The sequence below is a fragment of the Chrysoperla carnea genome, chromosome 3 (genome assembly GCF_905475395.1).
Source record: "Chrysoperla carnea chromosome 3, inChrCarn1.1, whole genome shotgun sequence".
In the NCBI taxonomy this organism is placed as follows: Eukaryota; Metazoa; Arthropoda; class Insecta; order Neuroptera; family Chrysopidae; genus Chrysoperla; species Chrysoperla carnea.
This window is the reverse complement of record NC_058339.1, coordinates 83,967,892-83,995,544: the sequence shown is the minus strand read 5'-3', so window position 1 is coordinate 83,995,544 and position 27,653 is coordinate 83,967,892. Positions and strand designations below refer to the sequence as shown.

The 27,653-nt window shown below is 29.4% G+C and overlaps 1 protein-coding gene across 1 annotated transcript in view; it reads left to right on the top strand.

The window, feature by feature from the left end:
• LOC123296305 (calcitonin gene-related peptide type 1 receptor-like) overlaps positions 1–27,653 on the top strand; it is a 295,317-nt gene that overhangs the window by 227,636 nt on the left and 40,028 nt on the right. The window contains exons 6-7 of the mRNA XM_044877766.1: positions 16,102–16,322; positions 23,343–23,519. Coding sequence (XP_044733701.1) covers positions 16,102–16,322; positions 23,343–23,519 — 398 coding nt within the window. The remainder of the gene's footprint in view (positions 1–16,101; positions 16,323–23,342; positions 23,520–27,653) is intronic.

Sequence of the window (27,653 nt, the reverse complement as noted above, 5' to 3'; positions counted from 1 at the left end):
TTAGCTTTATTTAGCATTATCATTAGATTAAGACAATTCATATACTTAGTTTAAGCATATTAAGGTGATCACCAGAAGGCAGATTACCGTTCAAGTTAACCTTTTAGTCACTAGATCTATTTATAGTTATTTTAAGAACTGATAATAGAAAAATAGGAGTTTAAAAAAAAATTATTTCAACGTCAGATCAAAATTCAAGATACGACAATATCAATTTAATCTAAAATAATCTTTGGAATTGGAATTTGGAAACAAAAATACTTTTCGATTTTTTGCAATTTTGTGTTCCCGATTTTGATACAAATATTTTTCGAGGATAGTTTTGGGTAAAAATCTCTTTTATTTCAAAGTCAATTTCTAGATATGGCAATGTCAATTTTGAGGATTTAGGTTTTTAGCTCCGTAGAACTGATATCTCCAAAACCATAGCTTTGATTTGTTTTGCCGGTCCCAAATTAGTCTTAAATAAAGATTCTTGTTGAATTTGGAAACATGAAGAATTTTTCGAATTGTAACAATTTTTTTAAGAGATTCTTCGAAAAAATGCGAGAAAAATGAAAACATTTGATGTTCCCGATTTCGATAATCATTTTCTAGAAATACTGCTAGCATAAAAGCTTTTCATATATAACCAATATGTGCCGAGATTATTGAGTAGTTTCACACGCACACGCAGAGCACTATTCTGGCCTAATGCACTTAGTGCAAGTCATAGAAAAAAGTTTCAATGATCGTGAGTTAATGAAATAAGCATTTGGAACTTTACTGGGTGTTTAGAGAAAAGAAGTCACATAACTATTATCTGTGGAATGCTATTCCCTAAATAGAGCTGTAAATAACGCTTTACATATTAAAGGGGCCACTCCAGGGGGGAGAGGAATGATCCATTACTCGTAAGCATAAATACAATTCAAAGTCAAATACATTGTATTGTAAAATAAAACAGGTATTGAGAATAAATATCAGTTATGTATTTCTCAAGTACATGATTCTATTAATTCAATCCCACTTGTGTGTTATCTTTTTAATATCAGTTTTCTTATTTAATTTAAATTTGTTTTATCAGGACTTTTATACTTTTTTATTATTTTTTCTTTACGAAATTAGTTTGATTATACTTTAAGCTTTTTATAATAAGTAATATTGTTTTTTTTATTATTATAATTATTTACAAGAAAAAAAAAGTGATGAAAATAATAATCGAATTGTAAATGCTTTTTATTCACGTTCTTTGTAAGTTTTCTGTATACAGTGTCCATGGATTCAATTCAATTCAATAAATTTAATTAATATTATTTTTGTGCATCGCGTTTTATTCTTATTTTAAAATAAAATAAAGTTAGAAAACTAAAACCCCGACAATTATAGAATCGCGCTCCAAAATATATGAAAACAAGAAAATATTTTAATATGATAAATAAAATCCTCATTACAGTCGGGGGACCTCTTTTCGGTCCTTTGGAAAACTGTTTAATCTTAGAGGTCCTTTGACTGTAATGAGGTGATGATTTTACTTATCACAACAATTTCAGATGAAAGTATTTTCCTATTTTCATACATTTTGGATCGCGATTCTATTATTATCGGGGTTTTTGTTTTCAAACTTTATTTTATTTAAACCAGTTTGGGGTTATAATTTCGTGATAAAGTATAACAACGTATATATATATATATATATAATTGAAGAGTGCTGTCATGTCTTTATATGCCCTAGAGGGCGCCATGTTCAATTTAATATGTCGCCGCATAGCCTATAACCAGCGGGCAATCAAGAAGCCTCAAATGATACCTCATTTGTCAAATTATGATAAGAAGTTTAGAAGCTAGATGGGAACAGACGAAAATACATACACTTCAAACTATTTTGTGGTTATAACTTCGTGATTAAGTATAACAATATATTTTTTTTTTTCGCAAATTGCTAAGTACGCCCTTTAATTTGATGCCAAACACGCTATAATTAAATCGAAATTTGTTTTTCCGTCAAAACGTTATAACATCTAGAGGGCGCCATATTTAATTTAATATGACGCAGCATAGCCTATAACCAGCGGTCGATCAAGACGCTTCTAACGATAACTCATTTGTCAAATTGTGATAAGTAGTTAAGAAGTTACAAAAAGATATATTCTTAAAAAACCTTAAAACATTGCGTTTGAATTCTTATGAAAATATTACAATTTTCTCAGACTAAAAAAGCAAAATGTATACAGTTTGTAACATGACATGAAATTTAAAAAAGGATTCTTATTTCACTGTAAAATCGAAGTGAACGTTAAAAAGTATTTATTGAATGACATGAAGGTATGAACAACAGTTTTTATGTTATGTGTAAAAAATATCAATCAAATTGATAAAATTGCATTCAAGCCATATTTAATAAATATGCCAACATATTTTTATCTAACATGATATTCAGTTTACTGGAAGTTTGTAAGATATTGAAATTACCTCATCTTTTAAATCTTTAGATATAAACAGTAGTCTCGATAATCGAAATTTTCGATAATCGAAAACTTCTAGTCAACACTCGCTTGATTCGCATAATCGTCGACACTTTTCGACCATCTTGTGTTTAAAGATCAAATAGCAGTTTCGTCAAAATATATTTTTATCACCAATGAAAAAAAGTAGCAAAGATTGAAGATTATTATTTATTTATGTCCAATAATTTTTTTTTTTTTTTAATTTTTGACAGTTTAAAACGTCACTTTTATTTAATTCTGAAAATTTTTGACAAATATTTAGAGAAAAAACAATAAAATAGTGAAATGCTTAGAACAAAAAATAAAAAAAAATGACATTGAACTCCTACTAAACGGAATAACCGATTTTAGATGAAATTATTTTCATGATGTACAATTGCATGCGAGGATACTTTGGATTCATCATTTGGCCAACTACAAAATAAATGGTGGAAACGCATATAAATGATATATAACATTACATCTCACTATTCAAATGTATTTATGTGCACTTCCACCATATTTATCTTGAATTTTGAATAGCTATGCAATAGACCAATAACCGGGTTTTTTTTCTGCAATTTGCCATCTTAGAAAACACGTTTTGCCAAATATTTCGTGAACCGGGCATCGTACAACAAAAATAATATGGATCATTTTCATAGAGAATAACGTTTTCTATAACTTTTATTCAAAATTTTCTTTATAATGCATAGGTTTTATATTTATACCGATCCAAAATCTACTTAATATGGTTATTGCAAAATATATAGTTAACGGTTCACAGTTTATTAAAAATGGTGATAAGCAAATTTGTAGAACACATAATTTCCAATAATTGTCATCCAAAACTTTTTTCCGTAAAATTCCTAGTTTAAGAGCTGTATGCCAATAAAAAGATATTTTTGCTGTATATTGCAGTAAAAAAAGTACCTAGCTTATTTTCTATAGCTCTTTAACTACGAATGTTACGGCAAAAAGTTTGTAACGAAATTTATTGGAAATTGTATGTTCTAAAAACTTGTTGATTACCATTTTTCATGTAGCATAAACCGTTAACTATATATTTAGTAATAACCATATTAAGAAAAGTTTGGAGCGGTATAAATAAAAACTCTTGAATTATACAGAAAAAAATTTCCAATGAACTTTATACAAAATTTTTTTCTCTATGAAAATGATCCCTACCATTTTCGTTGTACGATGATATTTGATAAAAGTTATGTTTTTTGTTTTCCAAGATGGCGGCTGAAGCTCATGCCCCTGTGTCCCGCCAATTTGGATTTACACTCGGAGGATACCCCTAACTATGTTTCAAGGCGAAAAAACTTTCTGCAGTAAATTCTGAAACTACTTTTTTTGCTCTAGCTATTGGGGTAGATTAGTATTGAGGTATTATTTATTATTATTCAGCTATTGTGAATAGGTATTTAATAGAGGTATATGCAAGCACAGCGAGCTACACCAGCGAAGGCCCCAGCTAGGCCAAGGGCCGAAAATCAGGCTAAAGGTCAGCTAATCCTAAGTTTTAAGTTTTCACTTCCTTCGATGGTCTTCATGACTGAGTATCCTTTTTTTTTTAATCGAATTGATACCATGTAAGTGTCTAAAAACTATTAATGTGTATTGATGTGACTAAGTAGAGTAGGTATCCCCTACCTGATAAAACCGAATAACTCAATAAATTACAAACTTCTATTACAAATTTATTCGTTATCACACCTCAGATTCTTCTATAAACAAGAAAATAAATATTCAATAGAAAATAGGTATAAGAAGTAATTGATGTCATACAGTTTTTCTCATATGAAAGTATTTTTTTCTTGTTTTTTCTTTGTGTCATATATGTAGTTACACAACAATAACATTTATGGACGATTATTAAAGTTGTTACAAACACATGGTTGGGAAAATGTATTTTGTTATATTGTTATACAAATTGTTACAAATGTAACATAAAAACTTTGTAACAATAAATACTCGTACAAATAACCAATATCAGAAAATAAATACAGAAAATAGTATAGAAAACATAATTTTTTGTAGCATAGCGGTCGGAAATTTTTTAATTTAATCGTTTAATACTCAAATTGTTTTTCAAATAAAAGTCGGGAAAAAATAAAATAAAAAATTACTTGTATTAATATGATTCGAGATTGATTGCGTCGAATTTTTGATAAAAGTCAAGGATTTCGTTATTCCTTATGTTTTGTTCCACGATCATGTAGCACTAATCAGGGGAGAAATTTAAGCTTCGAAATTGAAATTACTGGTTTTTTGACATTATAGCATCCTGAAACATGAACAAATATGTAGCGATAAACTAACCTACCACATTGCAACAAATTTCGTCCATTTACCTTCATGAAACTAATTATTTTTGAAAAAACTTTAAGTACGTGTATGTACGCGGCTTATAAATCAAGCCATTTTGTCAAACTTTAACTTTGACGTACTCCAATAAATTGAGATCGTAGTATGCCGGCAGGCATACTATGCATAACAAATATCAGATTAAAAAGAGATCAATACATGTTAACACTACACTCTGTTATGAAAAATTAAAAATTATTTATACAAAAATTAAAGATTATACTACATGAGTCGCAGATCATACCAGACCACCAATTTAGGTTCAGCGAGAAACATTCAACTATAACAAGTGCATCGAATAGTTTACACAATTAACAAAGGCTTTAAAAAAAAAAACATATTGCACAGCTTCATTTCTTGACGTCAGCAAGGCGTTCGATAAAGTATGACACCCCGGCTTGCTCTACAAATTAAAACAACCAATTCCAAGTACATATTACTGTATTTTGAAATCATATCTAGAAGATCGGCATTTCCAAGACAAAGTTCAAGAAGAGTTATCTGACTTGCTTCTTTTTCAATCTGGCGTACCACAGGGTAGCATTCTGAGCCCAACTCTCTACTTGATATATACGCGGACTCACCAGCCGACGGAAAAAGTACCATATCTACTTTTGCAGATGATACTGCTATATTTTCCATAGACGAAGACCCAAATTTAGCTTGTCAAAGGCTACAAAATAGTATAAATAAAATACAAAAGTGGTGTATTCAAGTAAATGAACAAAGGTCAGTTCAAGTAACATTCTCTTTAAGAAAGAAAACTTGTCCAGCTGTAAAAATGAACTACGTCAGTTTTGCACAGGCAAACGAAGTGAAATACTTGTGAATTCACTTAGATAGAACACATCTGGTCTAAGAGAAAACTATTAAATTTAAAATTCTCAAAACTTTATTGGCTGTTAGGCCATAAATCTAAGTTATCATTAGACAATAAAGTGCTAGTGTATAAAACAATTTTAAAACCTGTGTGGACTTATGGGATTCAAATATGGGAAACTGCTAGCAACAGTAACATCAAAATTATTCAACGGTTTCAATCAAAAGTGTTACGAACAATTAGTGAATCTCCCGGGTACGTGCGTAATGACGACATTCACCGTAGTCTTGAAATGCCCACAGTCCGTGAAGAAATTACGCGGTTCAGTGAAAGTTACTTGACTCGCCTTGAAAGGCACCCAAATGTTGAAGTAATCAGTCTTTTAGACAATAGTGAAAAAGTAAATAGACTAAATAGACAAAGTGTTCTAGATTTAAGATTTAGATTTACGTAAATATTTGTAATTATATTCTACATGCTATAAACTCGATTAGGTAACTATCAGTGGGTAGTTACCGTTCATCATATCTATTCATCAGACCTATTTATAGTTCCTATGGTTCCTCTGTTGTTACTAATCTCTTCAGCTTAAGTCTCACAGCAGCAAATTAAACGTTGAAAACTATTTGTATATACCTGAAAACATCTTTATTTTATAATTTGGCTGTGAATCGATGATTAAAACGTTTCAATCAGCTTATTTTATAAAACAAATTTTTATAGAATATTTAAGTCGTTAATTAATAAATTTTACGCATTTAACTAGAATTAAATAAAGTGAAAGTATTACAATATGAAATAGAAATAAACTTTAAGCTTAAATGCAAACGTATTATTCTATAATATAAAGGAAGGACTAAAACTATTTCTAATATAAAATATGGTAGTAGTTAAGTCCTTTCTATGTCACACTATCATAATACCAAAGGATTAACATAACATACATAAAGGATGATCCAAATTCAGTTTTCTAATTGTAGTTAAAAATAAAAAAAACTTAATTAAATTTATTAAATTAATATTATCTTAGTTATATTAATTAAACTAATATTATCTTAGTTATATTTTTATTAATCGAATATTTAGATAATCTGTTTAATATGAAAAATGCTGCCAGCATAGTTTATTCATTCGAAGTAGTTTTCTATGACTTTTTGCATGTTTTGAAGGATTATTTTGGCTATAGCTTGGGGGATGTTAGCTTTTTGATGTTACAACGTTGTAGGTTTGTTTATATAGATAAGATGCGACTCTTAAAAAAAACTCCAAAATCCGGAGTATTTTTGACTGAACGCACGCTCCGATGACTGACAGGCTCTGCCCTTTCTCCAACGCTAAGAAATTTATCAAACTTTTGAACAATGATGAATATTGTTTGCTCATTAGAACGTATAAATTGACCATAATCTTACGTCCAAGACTACACGTAAAAGTCTTTCAGAACTGTTATTTCTGTGCAATAGTTGTAATTTCTGTACAAGTACAACATTCATATCGTAAATTTGGATTGTTTCAAACTAACATTTGACGTTTTACACAAGCGTAAATATTCCAGATAGAAAACGTTGTGACTAAAATTGGATCATCCTTTATATACTTAAGTTTGAACCTTTTCAATTTCACACATTCTTCTATAAGAAAACTTGATATTCATTTTGAAATGAAAATATTATTGTGATATTATGATAAAATGAAAAGGTATTTGTTCTTGTTACCTAACGAACATTTATTATAGTTTAAACCATAAAATTTTTAATATTTACGTATTGTTTAAACATATTAAGGTCAAAGGGTTATAGCTTTTCTATTTCGAACAACTTATATGTCTATCCGAAAACTTATACCAACGTTATATTCATTTATTTTATTTGTGGTAGATATTGTATATATTAGATTCATGTTGTGTTTTTTCATTGAGAATCAGCTGAAAAATCTTTATAGTGATCCCCTTTTACGTTACTTCAAAAACGTGCCAACAAGCTAAACACTTTTATTTAAGTCCCTGCAAGATAGATTTTTTTATGAACCTCCACGAGACAACGTACTTGAAAGAAAGGTTTTATGGGTAATTTTAAAATGCATAATTCAATTCAATAATTTGATTTAATGAGAAGTTATTAAACTGTCTTTAAAAAGCCATATCCACCACGGCTTGTTATAGTTGTAGATTCCTTAACATATCATAAACTAGGTCGACTTTTGAAGTCGAATCCACAGAGAGATAGGATGCAATGTATTGAGTTTGGTGTGACTATGATCCTTGTGTATGTGTTTGTGCCTTTTCAAAAATGACAATATATTATTGAATATAAAAGTGTAAGGAAAAGATACAACCCACAACTATTCTTTGCAGGATGAACATACACAAAGTGTAGATAGAAAAAGATAGTATTATTGAAAAGTTATCAAACCATCCTTTATAATCTTATACTTTGTGAACGACCCCGCGGAACAGAAACAATTCAATGTATAGGGTGTTTTACTTAGCTTTAGACCGAGCTATAATCTGAGAAAACAAAAGATTTTACAAAAAAAAAAAGTTTCTTTATGTAATTCTATCGAAACGAGACTAAAGTTAATCTTGCACGAAATTGAAGAGTTAGTTTTCAATGACGTAAAGTTGTAAAAAAATTGTAGCTACGTGTAATTGTAATACGTAGTAGGAATTCATACTGTTAAGAAAACAGTTTTGAACATTTTTAATTCGCATTTTTGATACAAAAAACAATTTTGCAAACAAAACTAGATATATGCAATTAAACAAATTAGGAATGCTTTGAACATAAATAGCACGTAAATGACCGTTTACTTTACGAAAAAACAATTAACAAAGATTACTTATTGACATGAACCAGAATGCTTGTTATACCGTGTACACAAATGAGCAATATGGGAGTACGTGTTGTAGCGTTGACAGATTTATTGCACTAATACAACTACTATTTAGAGAATTGTATTTGTCTTTTCTCAGATATGCGTTCCTTCTCACTCCGATAGAAATACATTAAGTCTAGATCAACCACAGAGCCCTGATTCATTAATTACTATTTAGTTCTACACCTTCTATTTAAATCTTTGTTTTCTAAAAGCCTTTTTCTAGAATTACAGCTCAATCTCAAGTTAAATGAGACACTCGGTATAGTATAGATACGAGTCGATAATATCATCTCCTTAAAGGAACAAACACTTTCAAGTGGCGTTATTATAAATGCACACGATAATATAGTTTGCCTTTTTCTACATATAAAACTTTAACAATGCCATTTAAAATGCACTAAAAAAATAAATTTAGTCTTTATCTATAGGTTGTCTCATTGTAATCTACCCAGATAGATTTTTCCAACAAAGCGTTTTGGGAAAAAATAGTCTAAGTAAAAATTGTTTCACTTGGCGAGGGGAGGGAAAGTAGCTGTAAGTGTTTGTCATGTTCGTAAATGAAGAATGTAATTGTAAAATTTTAGTCCTTCATATTACCATGTCCACTTAGCGTTTTTTGAAACTTTAGCTCCTCAAAATTTAACGTTATGTCTCAAATCTCATAAAATACCTTTATTTCAATGGAAATGCCGTAAACAGCAATATCTACCCAAAAATTAGAGAATCATTCTTTTCTACGTACTATAAAATAGTTGCCCTAAAACCATCTTTCATTGACATTCTTTATTCAAAAACATTTTATAAGGAAATTATTCAGATGCGGTTTTAAAATCATGTAAAAACACTGCCAATATGCAATATTTATCTATGATCTATCATAAATGTTTTGTTTCGATAGAAATTGAGTATGATTTAATTTCCTGAATATATGATTTAAAAATTTGTTTACAAATAGAAAACGGAATAATTTTATTACGGCAATTACACAGTAGATAGGCTATTTATTCTTCATATATGGAATAATATTAATATTTGAAGCATATCAAACCATCGTTGTTTTAAAGAGAATTTTTAATCCACGAACTAAAAAAGGCGTGTTCTAAATTTGACCGCTATGTGTGTGTGTCTGTATGTAGCATTGCAGCGCTTAAACGGGTGAACCGATTTTAATTTTTTTGGTTTTATTTTAAAGGTATTTTAACGGAGAGTACTCTTATCTATGTGTCAAATGCGAGCTTAGAGTTACGTGCCCGAAAAAACTAAAAAATTGGCGATGATCTTCAAAATCGATTCAGTTTGGAAATATTTTAACATATAAACTATGGAAATGAATGGTAAAATAAACCTGGCTCAAATCATTTCGAAGTGAAATGGTAAAATAATTAGGTAATTCAAAAGAACAAAGTCAACTCAAATATTTCAATTTAAATTAAGATATCCAAAAATTTTTCCCAAAAAATAATAGCTCTCTAAGTATCCTTTTCATCACATCTGGTGTCCTTGACCATCACTTTGATATTGATTTAAGAAGGAGTATCATAAGTTTAGTATCTATCTGTGCGTCTGTGTGTTTCTCAGTTAAATGTAAGTTAACATAATAACGTATTTAAATTTTGTTGTGTTTAATTGCAAGTCTAGTTTTGCATTTATTGACTCTGAATTGATAAAATGGGCAACTGTTAAAGGTCGAGCCATAAAACAATTCTCGTCAGTTATAGCGAACTTGGACACACCCATCTCACAAACAATACCAAATTTTAGATATAAATTGAGGTCGATACAAGAATAATTTTTTGTGAAATGTTTACAAAAAGTTTGGTGGTCTTGAGAAATTTTTTTCTTCAAATTTGTGATAATTTTTGTATTTTTATTTTTGTAAATCGTTACTGTAATTGTTGGTAATGTTTTGCTTATTTAATTTTAATTTTGTGTAAAGTGTTTGTAATGTGTTATATGAATAAATTTTGCTACTGAATCGTTGCAATCGAAATATCGATATTTAACGACATGTAAGTCTGTTGTATGTTTTTTAATTGTATTTTTTAAATAGAATTTCTTAATATACAATTTTATTTCGAGTATCGTGGTATTTATTTCAGTAACTAGGTATTAAACAGTTAATGGCTGTGAAAGTTTAGAATTTGTTTGTCACTCTTTAACAATTATAAACTTGTGTAAAATGTTTAAGAACCACAGCAAAACTCTCTGCAAGCTGCTTCACTGTTATAGTTATTCTGATAATTAACATTGTTAAATAAAATGTACACGAAATGTATATGTTTTTTGTTTCCTGTGGTGTAATTTTGCTTATCTATATTGCTATAACTAACTTTTTCACCTGGGGACTGTTTTGAATATTCATGAATTATTTAGTTTTTATGATTTCAACGTTTTTAATATAAATAGATTACCTTCCGTATAAATTTAAGGTTGAAAATAAAATTTGTTTAATGCGCATTTGGGGTGAATATTAAGGATATTCAGGATATAAATCACTAATCGGTAAACTAGTTTTAAAGTTCAAAAAATGGATTTTTGGAAAACACAGCCAAATATTATCCAATTTGTATGGAATTTTTTTTGAAACCCACTAATTTTTTGTTACTCTTTTCATCTGTGATGTTAGTTTTTTGCTAAAATTTACCTTTGTGCTAAAAGTGAGGACCAGCACCCCACATTATTGAAACCACTTATAGTGAGGTTAAATTTGACCAGAAATTTGAAAGTTTCACCCTAAATTAGTTTAAATACATTATGGGTTTATCAAAATTGGATATAATTTGGAGATGATAGAGCAAAATTAAATTTTTTTGATTTTGGTGACGTCATAAAGTACCAAAAATCAATTTTTGGGTAACACAGCCAAATATTATCCAATTTGGATGGAATTTTTTGAAACCCACTAGTCTTTTGTTACTCTTTTCATATGTTATGTTAGTTTTTTGCTAGAATTCACCTTTGTGCTAAAAGTCAAGACCTGGTTCTACATTTTTGTAACCTTTTGTAGTGAGGTTTTTCGATGAAGTCCTAAAGCCAAGTTTTCACGCTCTTTAGTCACCTAGGCTACAGGTTAGATACTTCAAGAACGGTATTCCCTATTTATCTGAATATTGTGCAATAATCTAGAAGTAGTTGTTATTCCATTACTAGGTACTATGCAAATATATTATAAAACCAGAAATATAACTTACTCAAATATTATTTCAGTTATCTAATGTGCTTGTTTCATTTGCAAACAAATTAAATTGTTCTTCAACTATCATATTGATAATAGTTTACCAAATTTTGGTGTGTGTGACCTTAAAATATCAGGTCATTTGTGCAGAAAACCGAAAATGGACTAATTAGGTGATTTTATGAACAGCTATACCAAAATTTTGTTCTTTGCATCAATATTTTTAAGCATTACAAACTTGGGTCTAAACTAAGTATACCTTGCCATATTTCATATATACATGGTACAAAAATGGCTGAATAGTATTCATGGCTTTGTTTTCATAGCATAAATTTCATGCAAAATTCTGTAGCAACTTATAATCAAGAACTGAATAAATAATCATTTAAAAAAATCAATTGGACCTTGAAGTGATCCTCATGGTCAAAGGTAAGGTAAAATCCTACAACTTTTGTGTTTTCTTCAGCCATTATTTTCTCAATTTCAGGGGATCTCGAATCTTTCGAACAGCTTGTATAAGAGACATGAAAAAACTTTAAAGTTTAGGAAACCGATTTTACGCTACTTTACAATACACTGTAGATAATTCTAATTGTAATGTGGTATAAACAACCCGAGGATATATTCATTCAACAGTTCACACACATGCGGTACTATCTTCAAAACAAATGTAATTTTGAAATAAAATAGAATTATCTAGAATTCTAGACTATTCTAAAAATAAATAAACAATATGGTTTTATATTACTTAAAAAGAGATAGAAAACATATACAAGTAAAATATATGCAATGGAACATACGTGATGGTTCTAGAATTTGCTAGACTGTACGGTAACAATAACTGCGCACAGTGTGCGATACCCTCAGATTACAATACAGACTCTTCAAGTTAACTACAAGTTTTATCATCTATCAGAATAACATTAAAATAAAAGTATTGTGAACTATTTTGTATTTGTATGTAGTAAAAATAACTTAACAATAAAAATTCGTATAAGTATTTGAGTATAGACAGTTCATTTTTTTATTAAACAAATTTGATTACGTTAAGCCCGTACACTACACTACAGTAAATATATCAAGAAAATTTTGGACTTATATTTTTGAGACGAAAACAATAAATATCTAGCAGAAAGTTAATAATGTGCATACATTCAGTTTGTGGGAAAATCTGTTTTTACAAAAATGAGGTTAGAATATATGTACCAAATGAATTCATATATAAATATCTTGAGATATGAAAATAACAATTCCGTAGAGAGAAAATGAAACAAAAGTTTAAATATATAACTGTATACATGTATAAATAATTAATGTACAGTACCTACTTGCTAAGTGTTGTTTAATATTGTAAAATACAAATTACAAAAACAAAGCAAGCAGGTCCGGATAAAAGTTCAACTATAGAATGGTCTCTAATGAGAATTCAGATAACTCAATATAGAAACTTCTTTGATTTTATGAATCGACTTCAAAAATTGGAAGAGAGCTTTTTAACTAAGCCATGAGGTTAATATTATAATATTAACCGTGAAATATTTTTATTTTTTAACGATAAATATTTTTAATTTCAAACGATAAATATTTGAAGAGCCAAGTTTCTATTAAGCAGCCAAGTTCGTTACCTGCAAAATTATACTGGGGAAAAAAATTGAAAAAATTGAATTTAAAATTTCAAAAAATGCTGAAAAAAGCATTCATTTCTTATCTACAAAATCAGTGGTGTTTTTCCTACAAAGCAATCAGACTTATATTAACATTCCATTGTCTTATTCCATAATTAGGTCCGCCGTGGTATTCCATACATGGACTAACAGACTAGTTAGTACAAATCCCTGTTTATATTATAAATTTGAAAGTAAAGATGTTTGTTTGTTTGTTTGTTAAGCTTTCACGCAAAAACTACTGTAGGAATTTGAATTTAACGCAATGAAAATCAATTTGAATGAAAATCTACTGAAAGTTATATATTTTTTTTTAAATTTAAAAATTTATTCTATGACATGTGGCTACGCGATCTTGACCATTATTTTAACCATAAATTAAAGATTTCTGTAAACAAGATACAAGTGGCCACCGGTTCTGATGCACTCAATGAATCAAGACAATCTTACATTTTTAAAGAAAATTGAAATCTGTACATAAATTTTGCCTGTTTAAAACAATCCTTACCAATATTTCGAACATTATGGAAGGCTATGAGTGAGATAAAAAAAGGTGAAAACTATATGCGGTGGTCTGTACTTTAAAGCCAAGCAAAGCGGGCGGGAATCAAGCTATATTATATAAATTACAATACACGAACAATATATTGCAATGGAAATATAAAAATAATAACGACAAACACGCAAGCGTTAAATACTTTGAACAACTAAATATACAACAATTCATAAAATAAGGTGCCATGAAAATTTTAAACTCCTGTCTGCTGCAGCAACAGCGCTCGCCGGACAGGCGAGATTCAAAGAGTGCGACACTTTAGATGTGTGTGTATGAGACAAAAATGACTTTAAATCGACTCTTCAAGTATTTGATTTTACTGGTATTCCATACAAGGGATACTATTTTGGTTACTTCCTCTTATTCCTGTAATGTTTTAAAATTTTATTTATTCCTGAAGTTGGTTAGTTTTCTTTTGGTTAAATAGTCTCTTTGTTAAATAGTATGGTTATTGATCTTATTAATATTCTATTTCGCTAATTATTAATAAATGATTTAAGTTAAAATTTAAGTGGTTTTAAAGTTAGCTAAATATAAAATTACAACAAAAAGCACTACAAGTATGGTTTGGTCAAAAAACCAACTAAGACACTATGAAAGTTATAAGACGAATAATAAGTAAAGTTTCTTATTCTAATCACGTTATAAGTAGAGACGCCACTAATATTTGGTGAAATATTTTCATAGAAACTTAGAAAAATTGTAAGTATCACGAAAATCTCGTAAATGATTGAACTATTTTTATAATAGAAAAAAATTCCATCACATTTTCACATAATTTTTTTGTCATCTTTTCATGGTTTAGTAAATAAAACCTACTTTTTTTTGTTCATAATGTTGTTTGCACAAATATATGGACATGGATACCACAAATGTATAAATATCATAAATCATTAATCATATAAATAAAGTTAAGGTTATTCGACCATACCATGTCTGCAAACAAAGTTTACAGTTCATATGACAGGGGGGTGCCAATTTGCGGAAAAATTACGAAGATTCCAGATTATAATATTGATTTTATTAATTCAAAAAGTTTAGTGCAAACTGGTATAAAATATGACTCACATGTCAAAGATTTAAAAAAAAAAAAAAATATATATATATATATATATATATATATAGATATATATATATATATATAACACCATTTTCAAACATTAGTGGGCGAATTGTGATGATTTTCGTCAGAGACAATTCGGACAATGATTGCAACAATATTGTAATCACGAGAATGTGAAAAAGAAGTTCGTGTGTTCTCGGATGAGTGCCTCGATTTGCCTTTCACTTTGATACAAGCACAGTCTTTTTAGCGAAATCGCAAAGGCGAAACGAGGACAAACGAGACACTGCAAGTAAGTGGAGGAGGCCTTACACATATTCGATAAAATTTAGGAGTTATATCCAGTTAGAAGTTTCAAAGAATCGTTTTTTTTTTTTTCATTTCCGGAATGTACATATACTCTCCGAAAATTTCTTGTTAGTCCGAGAAATAAGCACGAAGATAAACACTTTATAAAAAGTTTATCTGTGTGTAAACGCCTTTTGAAACCGCTCGGTTTCGCACTTTTGCACAATGTTCTTAGATATTTTCGCAGAGTATTAATCGAAAGAATAAGATTTCATGAAAATTATTTCAATACTTTAGACCACTTTGAATTTTTTGAATAATTTTGATTTTTTTTTTTGTACAAGTCACCATTTTGTTAAAAATCATAATTTTGACTATTGGTTCGAATAATTCTGTATTCATCTATCGACTAAAGAAATCTTCTAGATTTTTTTGTTTTGGATAATCCAAACCAGAGATATGGTGCTCACCGTCGGGCAACTTTTTTGGAGGACCTCCAGAAAATCGCGTACAGGAGCAGTATCATATCAAATTTTTTAAATCGGAGAACGAGATCTTAAAATTAAAGACATGAACTATATGCGTGTTTCTGTGCATGCAACTGGATATAACCCCTTAAAGTTACCCTATATATTAATGTATTCGAATCGAATTCCCTCAGCAAATAAAGTTAGGTGTAAAGGTACTACATAAATGTCATAATTCATTAGCCATGTTTAATTAATGACCTGTATTTTATTTTCTATTATATTCTACCTAAAAATATGATTATATTTTATTTTTATTGTTTAATTTATGGTTTTTTTTTTATATGTTACAGATGTGGTGTCAAATATTACATGTGGTGCTCCATTATTTTTTATTAACAAATTATACATGGATGTTATGTGAAGGATTTTATTTGCATACGGTACTGATATCAGCATTTGTATCAGAAGGTCGTTTATTAAAATGGTTGATAGCATTAGGTTGGGGTATGCCATTCGTTGCAATCGTTGTATATACAATTGCACGAGGAAGAGATTATAATGGGAGTCAGCAGTAAGTTTAATTTTATCTAGATTATATTCAATTTTAGTTTTGTTATGTACTTTATTCATAGCGAGGATCACAAGCCATAAAGACGAATACGGCAGCTTGTCAGATTTTGCCAATACATTCCATTTGACAAATAATATTAAAGCTAGTAATGTCACGAAAAAATTTATTTCACGACTGTTGGAGTATATTTCTATCTTTTAGAGTTTGGATATATTTCTATCCTTCCTAAAAAGGTAGGGTGAAGAGTGAAGATCGTTAAACAACAGAAAGGAATGCGTTTGCTAGAGTGCATTCTTGAAAAAAGTTACGAGAATTGCGTGTTTAAAATCACTGAATTTATGACAATTTATAATGAACAACACAAAAACTTTTTGATGTACTTTTAGCAACAAAACTTTAATTTCCAGACATTTTGATATTGGTAACACTGCGCCATATATATATATATATATATATATATATATATATATATATATATATATATATATATATATATATATAATGGTAGTAAAAAGCGAAACTTATTGCATATGAAAATATTGTGACCAAAAAGGCGTTATTATATTATTATTAAAACATGAAATAAGCAAATATTCATCAAATTGAAACTGGCAAATAAAAATTTGTCTGACCCGCTTAAAGTATACAGTCATACTCGTGATATTGATATGCTTAGATGTAAATTGAACATTCTGTATAGCGAAACTCTCTCAGTACTTGCTGCATATCTCTTTTGCTTAGTATAATTAGACTACCTTATATTTTTAGACAAATTTTTATGATAATTTCAGAAATTAAAATATTCCGGCTTTTAAAAGGGTGTTAAAACAAGCACAATTTAAAAATTAGCCTTAATTGGCTGTCTTGAAATGTTATGTATGGCAAACATGCCATTTTCCATGAAACCCTCCGATAAATATTTTTTGTATTTATTTCATTTTCGTTATGTATGTGGTTGCATCTTAATTTAAAATCTGTTTTGTTGCAAATCATCGCATTTTAATGCATGAAATAATTATATTGTAGAAATATAGATACAAAGTAATTAAACATTTCTAATTTAGTTATTTATTGAAAATAAGGATTCCGCAGCATTACAAACGCTTGTTCTCTTAACGGGCGTGGCTCTTGACAATCAGTTTACCAATTCAGCAATGATGCAGAAAAAGGTAATGTGTGCAACTTGAGCAGATTACCCATATCGCACTCGAATGGTAAATGTACTTACTTCGATTACCCCTTATAAACACTCTCGCGCAATATACTCGCCAAAGTTAGCCGTTACTTGCCTGAGTGCCTCGCATTGCCTTTCATTCAGGTAAAAAAACCAACTTTTTAGCAAACCTTATAATTGATAAATTATTACAATTGTTGCAAATTATACTAATATCAACCTGGTTTCGTTAAGCATTAAATTTGACTACATTTTCATAAATTTCTACCATTCATGTTCATACAAAACAAATTACCATTTTTGAAAGTTTCATAAATAAGTTTTCAAAAAATGTGTCTGATAACATTAGAAAAAAAAACATACACACTTTTCAAAAGTTTTCATATTGTAAAATAAACAAAATGTTTTAATAATAAAAAAATAACAAAAATATAAAAAACTTTTGTCAAGTACTCACACAAGTTGAAGATGAGATGAGAAACTTTGAACAACTACGAAAACATGTAATAAATGTTTTTTAATAAGTACGTCACCGAGAATAAGACGAAGTACTAGAAGCAAGCATTTCTTGTAGCTGTTTTACACAACGCAAAGAATTGAATAAGTAATCGTTTCATTGTTTTATTTAAGGCGTCTCACCAGTTTTTTTGAGACAAAAAATCGACATTTTTTTAAATGTTTTTATGGAGAAACTTTATTCCTCATAGCAAAAACAAATATTAGGAATACAAAATACTATGCAAGTATTAAAGAAAACACCAACTTTCTTTTATCGGCTAAAAACCCATCACAACACATTGACGTTAATACCTCAAAAAGTCAATTCCCGCTTTCATTAACCAGAAAAAAAAGAATAAAATAGAAATTGGTTAATAATAAAGCAATCTTTCAGTCCCTAAATGTCAAAATTAGTCATAATTAAATAAAACAAAGCTCATTTTTCAAGTCAAATTTCATGTCCCCCATCTGTGGCGTTTTCGAAAAAAATGTTTAAGCAAAAGTTTTTTAGTTTTTATTAGGAACATTTCTTACATTTAAACTTTTGTTCTATTTCTAATAGTTTACAAGATGGGTCCCAATTGGCTGCTTTTTTTCGTTTTTGAGTTCTCGTGTTGTCAGATGGACAGACAGGCAGACAGACAGTCAGAAATGGACAAATTAGGCGATTTTATGAACACGGATACCAAAATTTTGTTCATAGCATCAATAATTTTAAGCGTTACAAACTTGGGACTAAACTTAGTATACCTTGATATATTTCATATACATGGTATAAAAACGAAAATGTGTATACATTATAAGATTATGTCATTTCTTAATAGAAGAAAAGACCCTCTACATGGTAGAGAAAGAAGTGACTTGGACAATTTTTTATGTAGTGTAAAACATGTTTAATTGTTGGAATAAAATAGATAAAGTACAATCTACCATCATACAATCCTTACTGTTTGTAGTAAACAATCATCTTTTATATTCTTTCAATAAATCATTGTTCTTTATCATTAAATAAAAAGAAAGTATTTGTTTCTTGCCATTGTTTTCTCAAGTAACATCAATTAATTAGTTTCACACTCCTTGATAGTAGTCAAGAAGAAAATGTCTTTTGGTATTATTGGAAAATTGTAATAAATATATTCCGGAGTCATAAATTTTTTATTATCCTTTATGTGCACCGCTTAAGGTCGTTAAGTATAGAGATAAACGATTCCATTCAATCAGTTTTACAAGCAAGTATAATTATTTTTACACTAGTCTAAATAACTCTGATATTAGTTAAATTTGGAAAAAATTAGTTGCAGGATCGGACCATTTTTTTGTGTAGGACATAATATGTATAACTCGGAAAACAAACTTAAAACAGCTGAATTTAGCCGGAAAGGGGTAACAAGTGGTTTTTTGGCGATTTGTGGCTAAAGTATTTATTTTAGAGAAAAAAGTCAAATAGGAAAGTTCTTGGTAATAAAAAAAACCATAACTTTTGTATTTACCATTTTTTACATAACCTCAAATTTAACGAGTAAAATGTACAAACTAATTTTTTTGTTTTTAGCTTCTCTTTTTTATCAGCATCTTTACTATAAAAAATATCTAGTTCGCTCAAATTTGGCATTTTTCGCCGTTATTTTTCCTTTCATCTTTTTTCTCTGTTCCAAATTCTAAGCTTTTAATTTTTTGATTTTTCTTTCAATTATTTTTAAAACCTCATATTCCATTCCTAGCAATGAAAATGAAAATTTAAAAAAAAAATTATATATAAAATGACAGGTAACAAATAGGGACCGAGAAATATTAATTATGAAAACGTTTTTAATGTTTAATGGTATAATTATCATAGGCATTATACATTGAAAAAGTATACATGAAAAAATTGAATTTTATTTTTTGGCGATTTCAACAATGTTTTTCCATTGGAATGATACGTTTTTATTTTTTTAAATTAAAATATACATCCTTACGAAGAAAATGAGACCATGTTCAACTATGTACGATGAAAAAAAATAGATTGTTCATCCAGCTCAAGAAAGGGGTGGTTTTGGCTAAAAAATTGAATATCTCAAAAACTATTCAACTTTTTTAAAAAAAAGCAAATTTGCACTTATTGCTAATAAAAAAAAAAGAACGTTTCCTGAAAATTTCAAAATTTTCCGATTTTTTTTCTAAAAAAGAGAAGCTAAAAGCAAAAAAATTTTTTAAATTTTACTCGTTAAATTTGAGATTATGTAAAAAAATGGTAAATACAAAAGTTATAGATTTTATTACCAAGAACTTTCCTATTTACTTTTTTCTCTAAAATAAATACTTTAGCCACAAATCACTAAAAACCATTTGTTTTTACCCTTTTCACCCCCCACGCACCTCTTTCTGGCTAAATTCAGCTTTATTAAGTTTGTTTCCTTAACAAAATGCAATTCAGTTGGTCTATTTGACTTTTTTATTCTCCTAATTCAATTTACTAACACTAATGGTTATAATATATTGAAAAGTGGCCGTAACCGTGGAAGCTCAAAAATGACTGGACAAATAACAAAAAATATGAACAATCTTTTCAAATAACAAAAAATATGAACAGAGTTTTCTACGGGCAGTCATTGTGGATAGTTGTAATAACCGTTGTAAATTGATTTTGTATGAACAAGTTATGTACCTTTGTGTTGAACGTTAAAGCATAGCAAAAAATCGCACAGCATGTTGAATGATGACTAATTCAATAATATCGTAACGTATATACGTTTTTAACGATGAGAAAATATTTTATTGCTTACAGGTGTTATTAATTTATCCATATTTTTTATGTTTTAATCTGCACGCTAGAGTTCATTAATTCCATTAATGTCGAGGAACATAAACAGGGTGATTCAGTATTTCACTGCGCCATTTTAGATTTGCATTCTGTAGCACAAAATGAACAAAAAATTTCAAATAAAATCTTGTTTCTGGCGGTGCATATTTGAGCCTACCATTGCATCACAGCTATTGCCGGTATTGCCGGGAAAATTTTTTTCAGTCTAAGCCTCAGAAATTGCAAAATAAACGACATTTTCTTCTTATTTTATTATCAAGAGTAAATGAAGATCCGAAAATATAACCATCCAGCTCATTTGTAGATTAGGTAATTAAAAACGCACCAATTCGTCAAATGAATCCGATTCCTGTATTTATTAGACCAAAATTACTCTATATACTAGGTGTCAGCAAATTCCGAAACAAAGTTTTTTTGTGATTTAAACGAGTCGTTTGTATAGAGAGAGCTATTATATGATCATCCTTTACATCAAAGTTCTATTTAATTGGGAAAACCAATGAAATAAATACGTTAAAAAATCATTTGTATTGTTAAACGATGCCTTTTGTATTTATCGAAAATCCATTTAATTAAAATTTTTCAACTCCCTGCCCCCACTCCTATACTTTATCTCGCCTAATAAATTTTATCACAACTTTTGTACGTAAATATTCTTTGAACAAGATAACAAATAATATTATTAACGTCTGATTACAATTGTTACCATTTTGTTTAACAATAATAACAAACATTTAACATAAGATGCAGTTAAAGAGAACTAAGTATGTATGTTATAAACATTCAAAGTAAAGTTTAAATTGTCAGTTGATGGTGTATACCGTAAACGAGCTAAACACAAAACAAGCCTTCGCGAATATGGGTCCTAAATATCACACCAATAACTTTCTCATTTAATTAATTATTTCGTACATTTATTCAAAGATAATTGTACCTACTTTCTACAATTTTGGATGGTTTGAAAAAAAGTCGGGTTGCGTAACAGAGTTTTTTTGGTAGTTCACAGAAAAATGGTGCTTTATCAAATTAATTATCAAACTGATAATTACCTTTTTCATTTCTACTGGAAGTTTTGGAAGTTTTACAACAGAACTTCATCAAATAATAACTTTAAAATAATAATAACATATCCTCAATATACTTATAGTTGGAAAAGTTTCCTTTTCTAGAGAAAGGAAGTTAAAAGGTTTGAAAAAGAGGATTTTATTGAGAATATTGCCAAAACGGTTTCTTACAAGAATTGTAATTTTTCAAACTGTTCATCTTGTATAACATTCTATACACTTTAAACCGTTAAGATTTTTCATTTACGTTTTCCGAATGAATAAAATACCTTTGTATCAGATAGTTAACATGCAAAACTTTTGGTTAGTGAAGTGTGTTTAAGATATTCCAAAAACAAACCATGAAAACCAACTTCTAACATAACAATATAAACATATAAGCAAAACACTTTGACTTCTTAAACTTTTAAGAAGTTATACATCATCAACTGTACGTCCTATACAAAGCCCAGTCATACTGAAGTAAAAAATATCGATTTCCGTCAGAAAATAAAAGAGGCCATTTTATTGACTATTATTTATTATTTTTAAATACAAAAAATGTGTTGAATACAATGGTTAAAACTTGGAAACTTACGAGGATAAAATTGATAAAAATTAAAATAGTCGATAGTTAATTGAAAAATTGCACGATGAGCACCCTGTTTTGTTGAATGTCCCCCGTGAACATTTCCCGGTCGCTTAAAAAAAAAGTCCCCGATTATGCAAATTTTCGTAGAGGAAAAACTTGTTAGGCCTCATTTGACAACAGCCTCGGAAATTTGTAGTAATTGAAAAATGATTGTCAAATACTACGCCTACAACCTCCAAATCTAGTTGATTCGAATCATTTACTGAGCCGTTTAGGAGTTTATATTTTGACCCCCGGCTAAAAAGAGGCATATTATAAGTATGTGCGTATTTGTGAGTGTATCTGTGAATTTGTATATCTATGTACCTCTGTCTGTAGCATCGTAGCTACTAGACGGATGAACTGATTTTGATTTTTTTTTTAGAACTAGAACTAGAAAAGACAAGATAATCTTCAAAGGACTCAGCAAATTTTCTTGAAACATACCTGAAAACACTCTCGCTCAATTTACCTTTAAACTTTACCTATAATAAAAATTAAGAAAGGTTCATCCGTTTAGGTGCTACGATACCACACACGCATCCACCAGACTTGATTTTATTTGGGCAAATTTTCTTGAAACATACCTGAAAACACTCTCGCTCAATTTACCTTTAAACTTTACCTATAATAAAAATTAAGAAAGGTTCATCCGTTTAGGTGCTACGATACCACACACGCATCCACCAGACTTGATTTTATTTGGGCAAATTTTCTTGAAACATACCTGAAAACACTCTCGCTCAATTTACCTTTAAACTTTACCTATAATAAAAATTAAGAAAGGTTCATCCGTTTAGGTGCTACGATACCACAAACGCATCCCCCAGACTTTAAATTTTTAATGTATGTGTTATTTTTTATTTTACAGGTGTTGGATAAATGATAGTCCATTTCTAACAATACTAATTGTTCCCGGTGGTATTTCAATGTTCCTGAATGTGGTGTTCTTATGTAATATTGTTCGAGTACTATTAATTAAATTACGTGGTGGTCCACATGTTCAAGGTGCTTGTGGTCCATCAAGAACTGCACTACAAGCATTTCGGTGAGTATAACGACATTTTCACCCACTTTAATATAGTTCCTACACTGTAAAACCAAATGTTACGAATTATTTTTTATTATTACGGCTTGGAATCAAATCGTATTTCCTGACAAATTATGAACATTTTGGAGATTTTTCAACTAAAACTGCCAGTGGAACTGGTTATAGTTATTTACAACACTAGTGGAATAACAGCATTATTAAAGTACGCGTTCGAAATTACGAGAGCATAGCACGAGTTGGGCAATAGCAGAAGTACGTCAATAGTGCGTTATTACACGTAAATCGTACAAAACTTTATCCACGCTTCTAAAATGAGAAAAGAAACGATAATTTTTATTTAAAATTTTTCTCGAATAATTGAAAAAAACATAACATTAAAAAATTTACTATAGTACCTTGTTCTTAGTTTACATTTTTAACATAATATAATTTTAACATACGATACAAGCGCGGCAATGAACTATTTTTCCCACGCGTACTGAGGGAGAAAAGTAATTCCTATCTCACGGAAGTAGATAATTTTTTTTCATACAGTTTTGAAGTAGCTTTAATTGAATAAGCACAAAAATTATTCTTTCTTGAAAATTTCTATAAAAATATTTAAACGTATCCAATCTAACGATCTATATAAAAAGAAAAATTATTTTCTTTTCTAAATAATATTTCTTTCACATTTTAATTAAAGTTTTTTAAATATTTCTGCAGCATTCAAAAATTAAATACATTAAAAATACTCCACTTTTTCTTTTCAAAGCAATACTCAACACATTTGAATAAGTTTTGCATTTCTTTCTGTTTCAAAAATAAAAAGAAACTATATCTTTTTGTTAGATATTATTGTGCAATGTATTCTAAAAATTTCAATGCAGCTTTCTCTGAATAACAAATAAAATTTACCAAGTTTACAGAACTCCATCGTAAAAAGGCTTCCTAAAATTTAAATGCAAAATGGCATCATCGGTAATTCCTCCCATAGTTAAAAAATTTCGAATTTAGTAAGTTGAAATGACCAAGAATTGAGTAAATAAACAAGTTGGCCGTCTTATATTGGCGCTCTTTGAAAAAAATGGCAAAATGGCGGGAGATTAAATGCACTGAAATAAACTGTTAGAGAACTGACATTAAATGAAGCATTCATTCACTTGTGATCACTACACTTAGTAAGAGAAGAGCTAATAATATTTAAATGGCTGATAAAATTTTCATCAAATAAATATTAATAATAAAAATCGTTTTGAAATTGATACGGTACCTTCAGGAACTATATTGTTTCAGAAAAATCACTGACTCGTTTATTCCATAAAGCATTTTAATTCTAGTGAAGGAGGCTGAAAATATTCAATTTTGTAGCATTTTGATTGACTATGAACTAATATCCGCTCCTCTTCATGCGCTCTATTTGGCTAAACAAAGAAAGGCACTTCCAAATTTTAACATATCTGTTTCTTGAACAGAACTTGTTGAATTTTGACACTGAAACTTGTGCTATTTGTCTCTGGTCGTAAAAGCACTTACGTCCGATCTTGAGAATAAATTTCAAGAACATTGCTTTCCATATACTTTTGTTTTGCAGACAATATGATAGTTACTTTAAGAAAATTTATTTTTGCTAGAAATTATTGAATACCAGGTACATTTTGGTATGCAAAAGTTCTTATATATCTATCTATCTAACTTCCCTATTTGTATTCTGCATTCACGTTGAAATGTTTTCATAGTTCTAATCCTATTTTTGTTCTATCTATAATGTGATGTTATATCCTTCTGGCTGCCATGTTTTCTTCACTTACTACGACTACTGTTCAAAGAACACACAATCTTGCCCATTTAGTGTTTCCATTTAGTCTTAGTGTCTGTTCTGTTTAACTTTAAAATATAAAGTAATTGTATTTATCATGAAATCGAGATCATTATTTTAAAAATGTGTGAGTAGCTATGTTTTGTGAGCAATTTCTCAGTAAAAATATCCTCCATGAAGAGTGAAAACTTGGCCAGACCATAAGGTGCGATATATTGTACTGACGTATCCAAACTTGACGTTAAAGAACTACCACTGTAATAAGTAGTATACTGTGAGAAGGACTTTAAAGATGATCATTTTGGCAGCCAGGGGATGGCTTTTAACGAGGTATAGCCAAGCGGGTATTAAACCCCGCAAGTCAATTTGTCTTCCCTCTAAAGAGTAACAACCCTTTCAGTTCTCTCTTCAAGAGGCCGATTTGCAATGAGGTGACTAACACTCTTGAGGTAATGATTTTTGAATAATCACTCGAGTCTTAAATCTGACGACACCAATTTCTCACGAAATTATAACCCCAAAATGTTAATCTTAGAAGTGTGGAAAACTGTTTAATCTTAGAAGTCCCTCGACTGTAATAATGATTTTACTTGTCAGAGCAATTTCAGATGAAAATATTTTCTTGTTTCCATACTTTTAAGAGATTCTTTTAAGCGATTCTATAATTGTCGGAGTTTTAGTTTCCGAACTTTTTTTTTACATATAAAAGTGAAAAAATATATTTATTATAAAGTTCAAACGTAGGTAATAAATTTAATTATCATTTCCTTTGAAAAAGGTTTTGGTATGCCATCTTAAGGGGATAATTTTCTATGAAAAATGAATAGGGTATGCTGTTTACAGGTTATATCCACCGCGATTTGTTAGAATTTCTTTTCATGATAGTATTTTACGTAATTTATCTATGTTAAATTTATTTTATGATCTTTGCAAATCGGATTTGTTCATTTATTTATGAAAATCAATCGATTGGTTGGTTTTGTCATAATATTTGAAAAGGGTTTGGATTTGTTCTTCGAGGTTATCAAGAGTGGAGCCAAAAAATTAGTTTTGAAACTAATTTTTCTAAATGAATCGCTCATTTTTATATCTCAGAACATTTCCACAATAAAGACGAACCTAATGACAGCTCATATGCTAAAATCGATTAAACCATTTTTTTGTTTATGAGGAAGTTCATATATAAAATTATACACTTGAAATGCTTTTCGCTGCTTCCGATTGAGTGGGTGTATGAAAAGGAACATTTTTTTGGATTACCTAGTTATTAAGTATATACCTGGTAAAATAACTACTTGCTTAGTTTTAATTTAATCGTGCAAGATATTTAATATCTAACTTTTACCGTTCCAAATTACTACGGTGCATTCTATAACAGAACAATATACGTCCTCTAAATATTAAAGGCGATCAATATCTGCCCAACTTACCCCCACATTACCTATAATATTATGCTATCGTTGGCTTTATAATGTATAAATTTAACAAAATTTGTAAACAATCATGATCTAGGTACTTTACCGTAAACAATTTCGATTTATATGTAAAACGTTATGGAACACCTGTTGAATAAACAACAATACACGGTACTTATGCATTGTTAGCTAACTTTTTTTGCTGTGGTACTTTAAAAGCTTTCTCTAGACTGAGGCAGAAACAAAACTTCAATTTTACACTACTTGTGGTAGGCTCAGCGCACAATGTTTACAAAAGAAAACTTCCAGGTTGAGTGTCTCTTTTTTAGGTTAAATCTGATATTTTTAATGGAATAATTAACTTAAATCATGTACTTGTTCGTCGACTCTAGTGGCTCAATTGGTTAAAACGTAATCAATTCCGTTCGCGGTATGCATAGGGTAGCGGGTTGGATTCCAGCCGTGACTATAAGAATCAATTTAATTAATAATTGTGATGGGCTGGTGTAGTGCATGATATATGCGTACTCAGCCTCTGAAAATAATTGGGGAGGTAATAAATGAAATTATCTGCGGAAAGGTGGTAAACCAAATAATGATATCACAATGGGCTATGACCTAAGTGTGTCCCTCGTGGAAAGCCAATGTAACCTAACCTAACGTAAGTACTTGGTTTATTTGCTCGTTGTAGATATAATTTTTCTTAAAATTATTGATTTATAAACCTGTTCTACTCGTAACATACAGTCTATTGGAAAAATCTGTAATGACGCCAAGAAAGGAATATGACAGTCATATAACCAGGCTTAAATATTAAAAATACAGCAGTTGTATGTGGAATGACTAACTATTAAAATAGTGGGTTATATTTTATTAGGCAATTATTCATTAATTTGAACAGTATTGCTGTAAGTTACT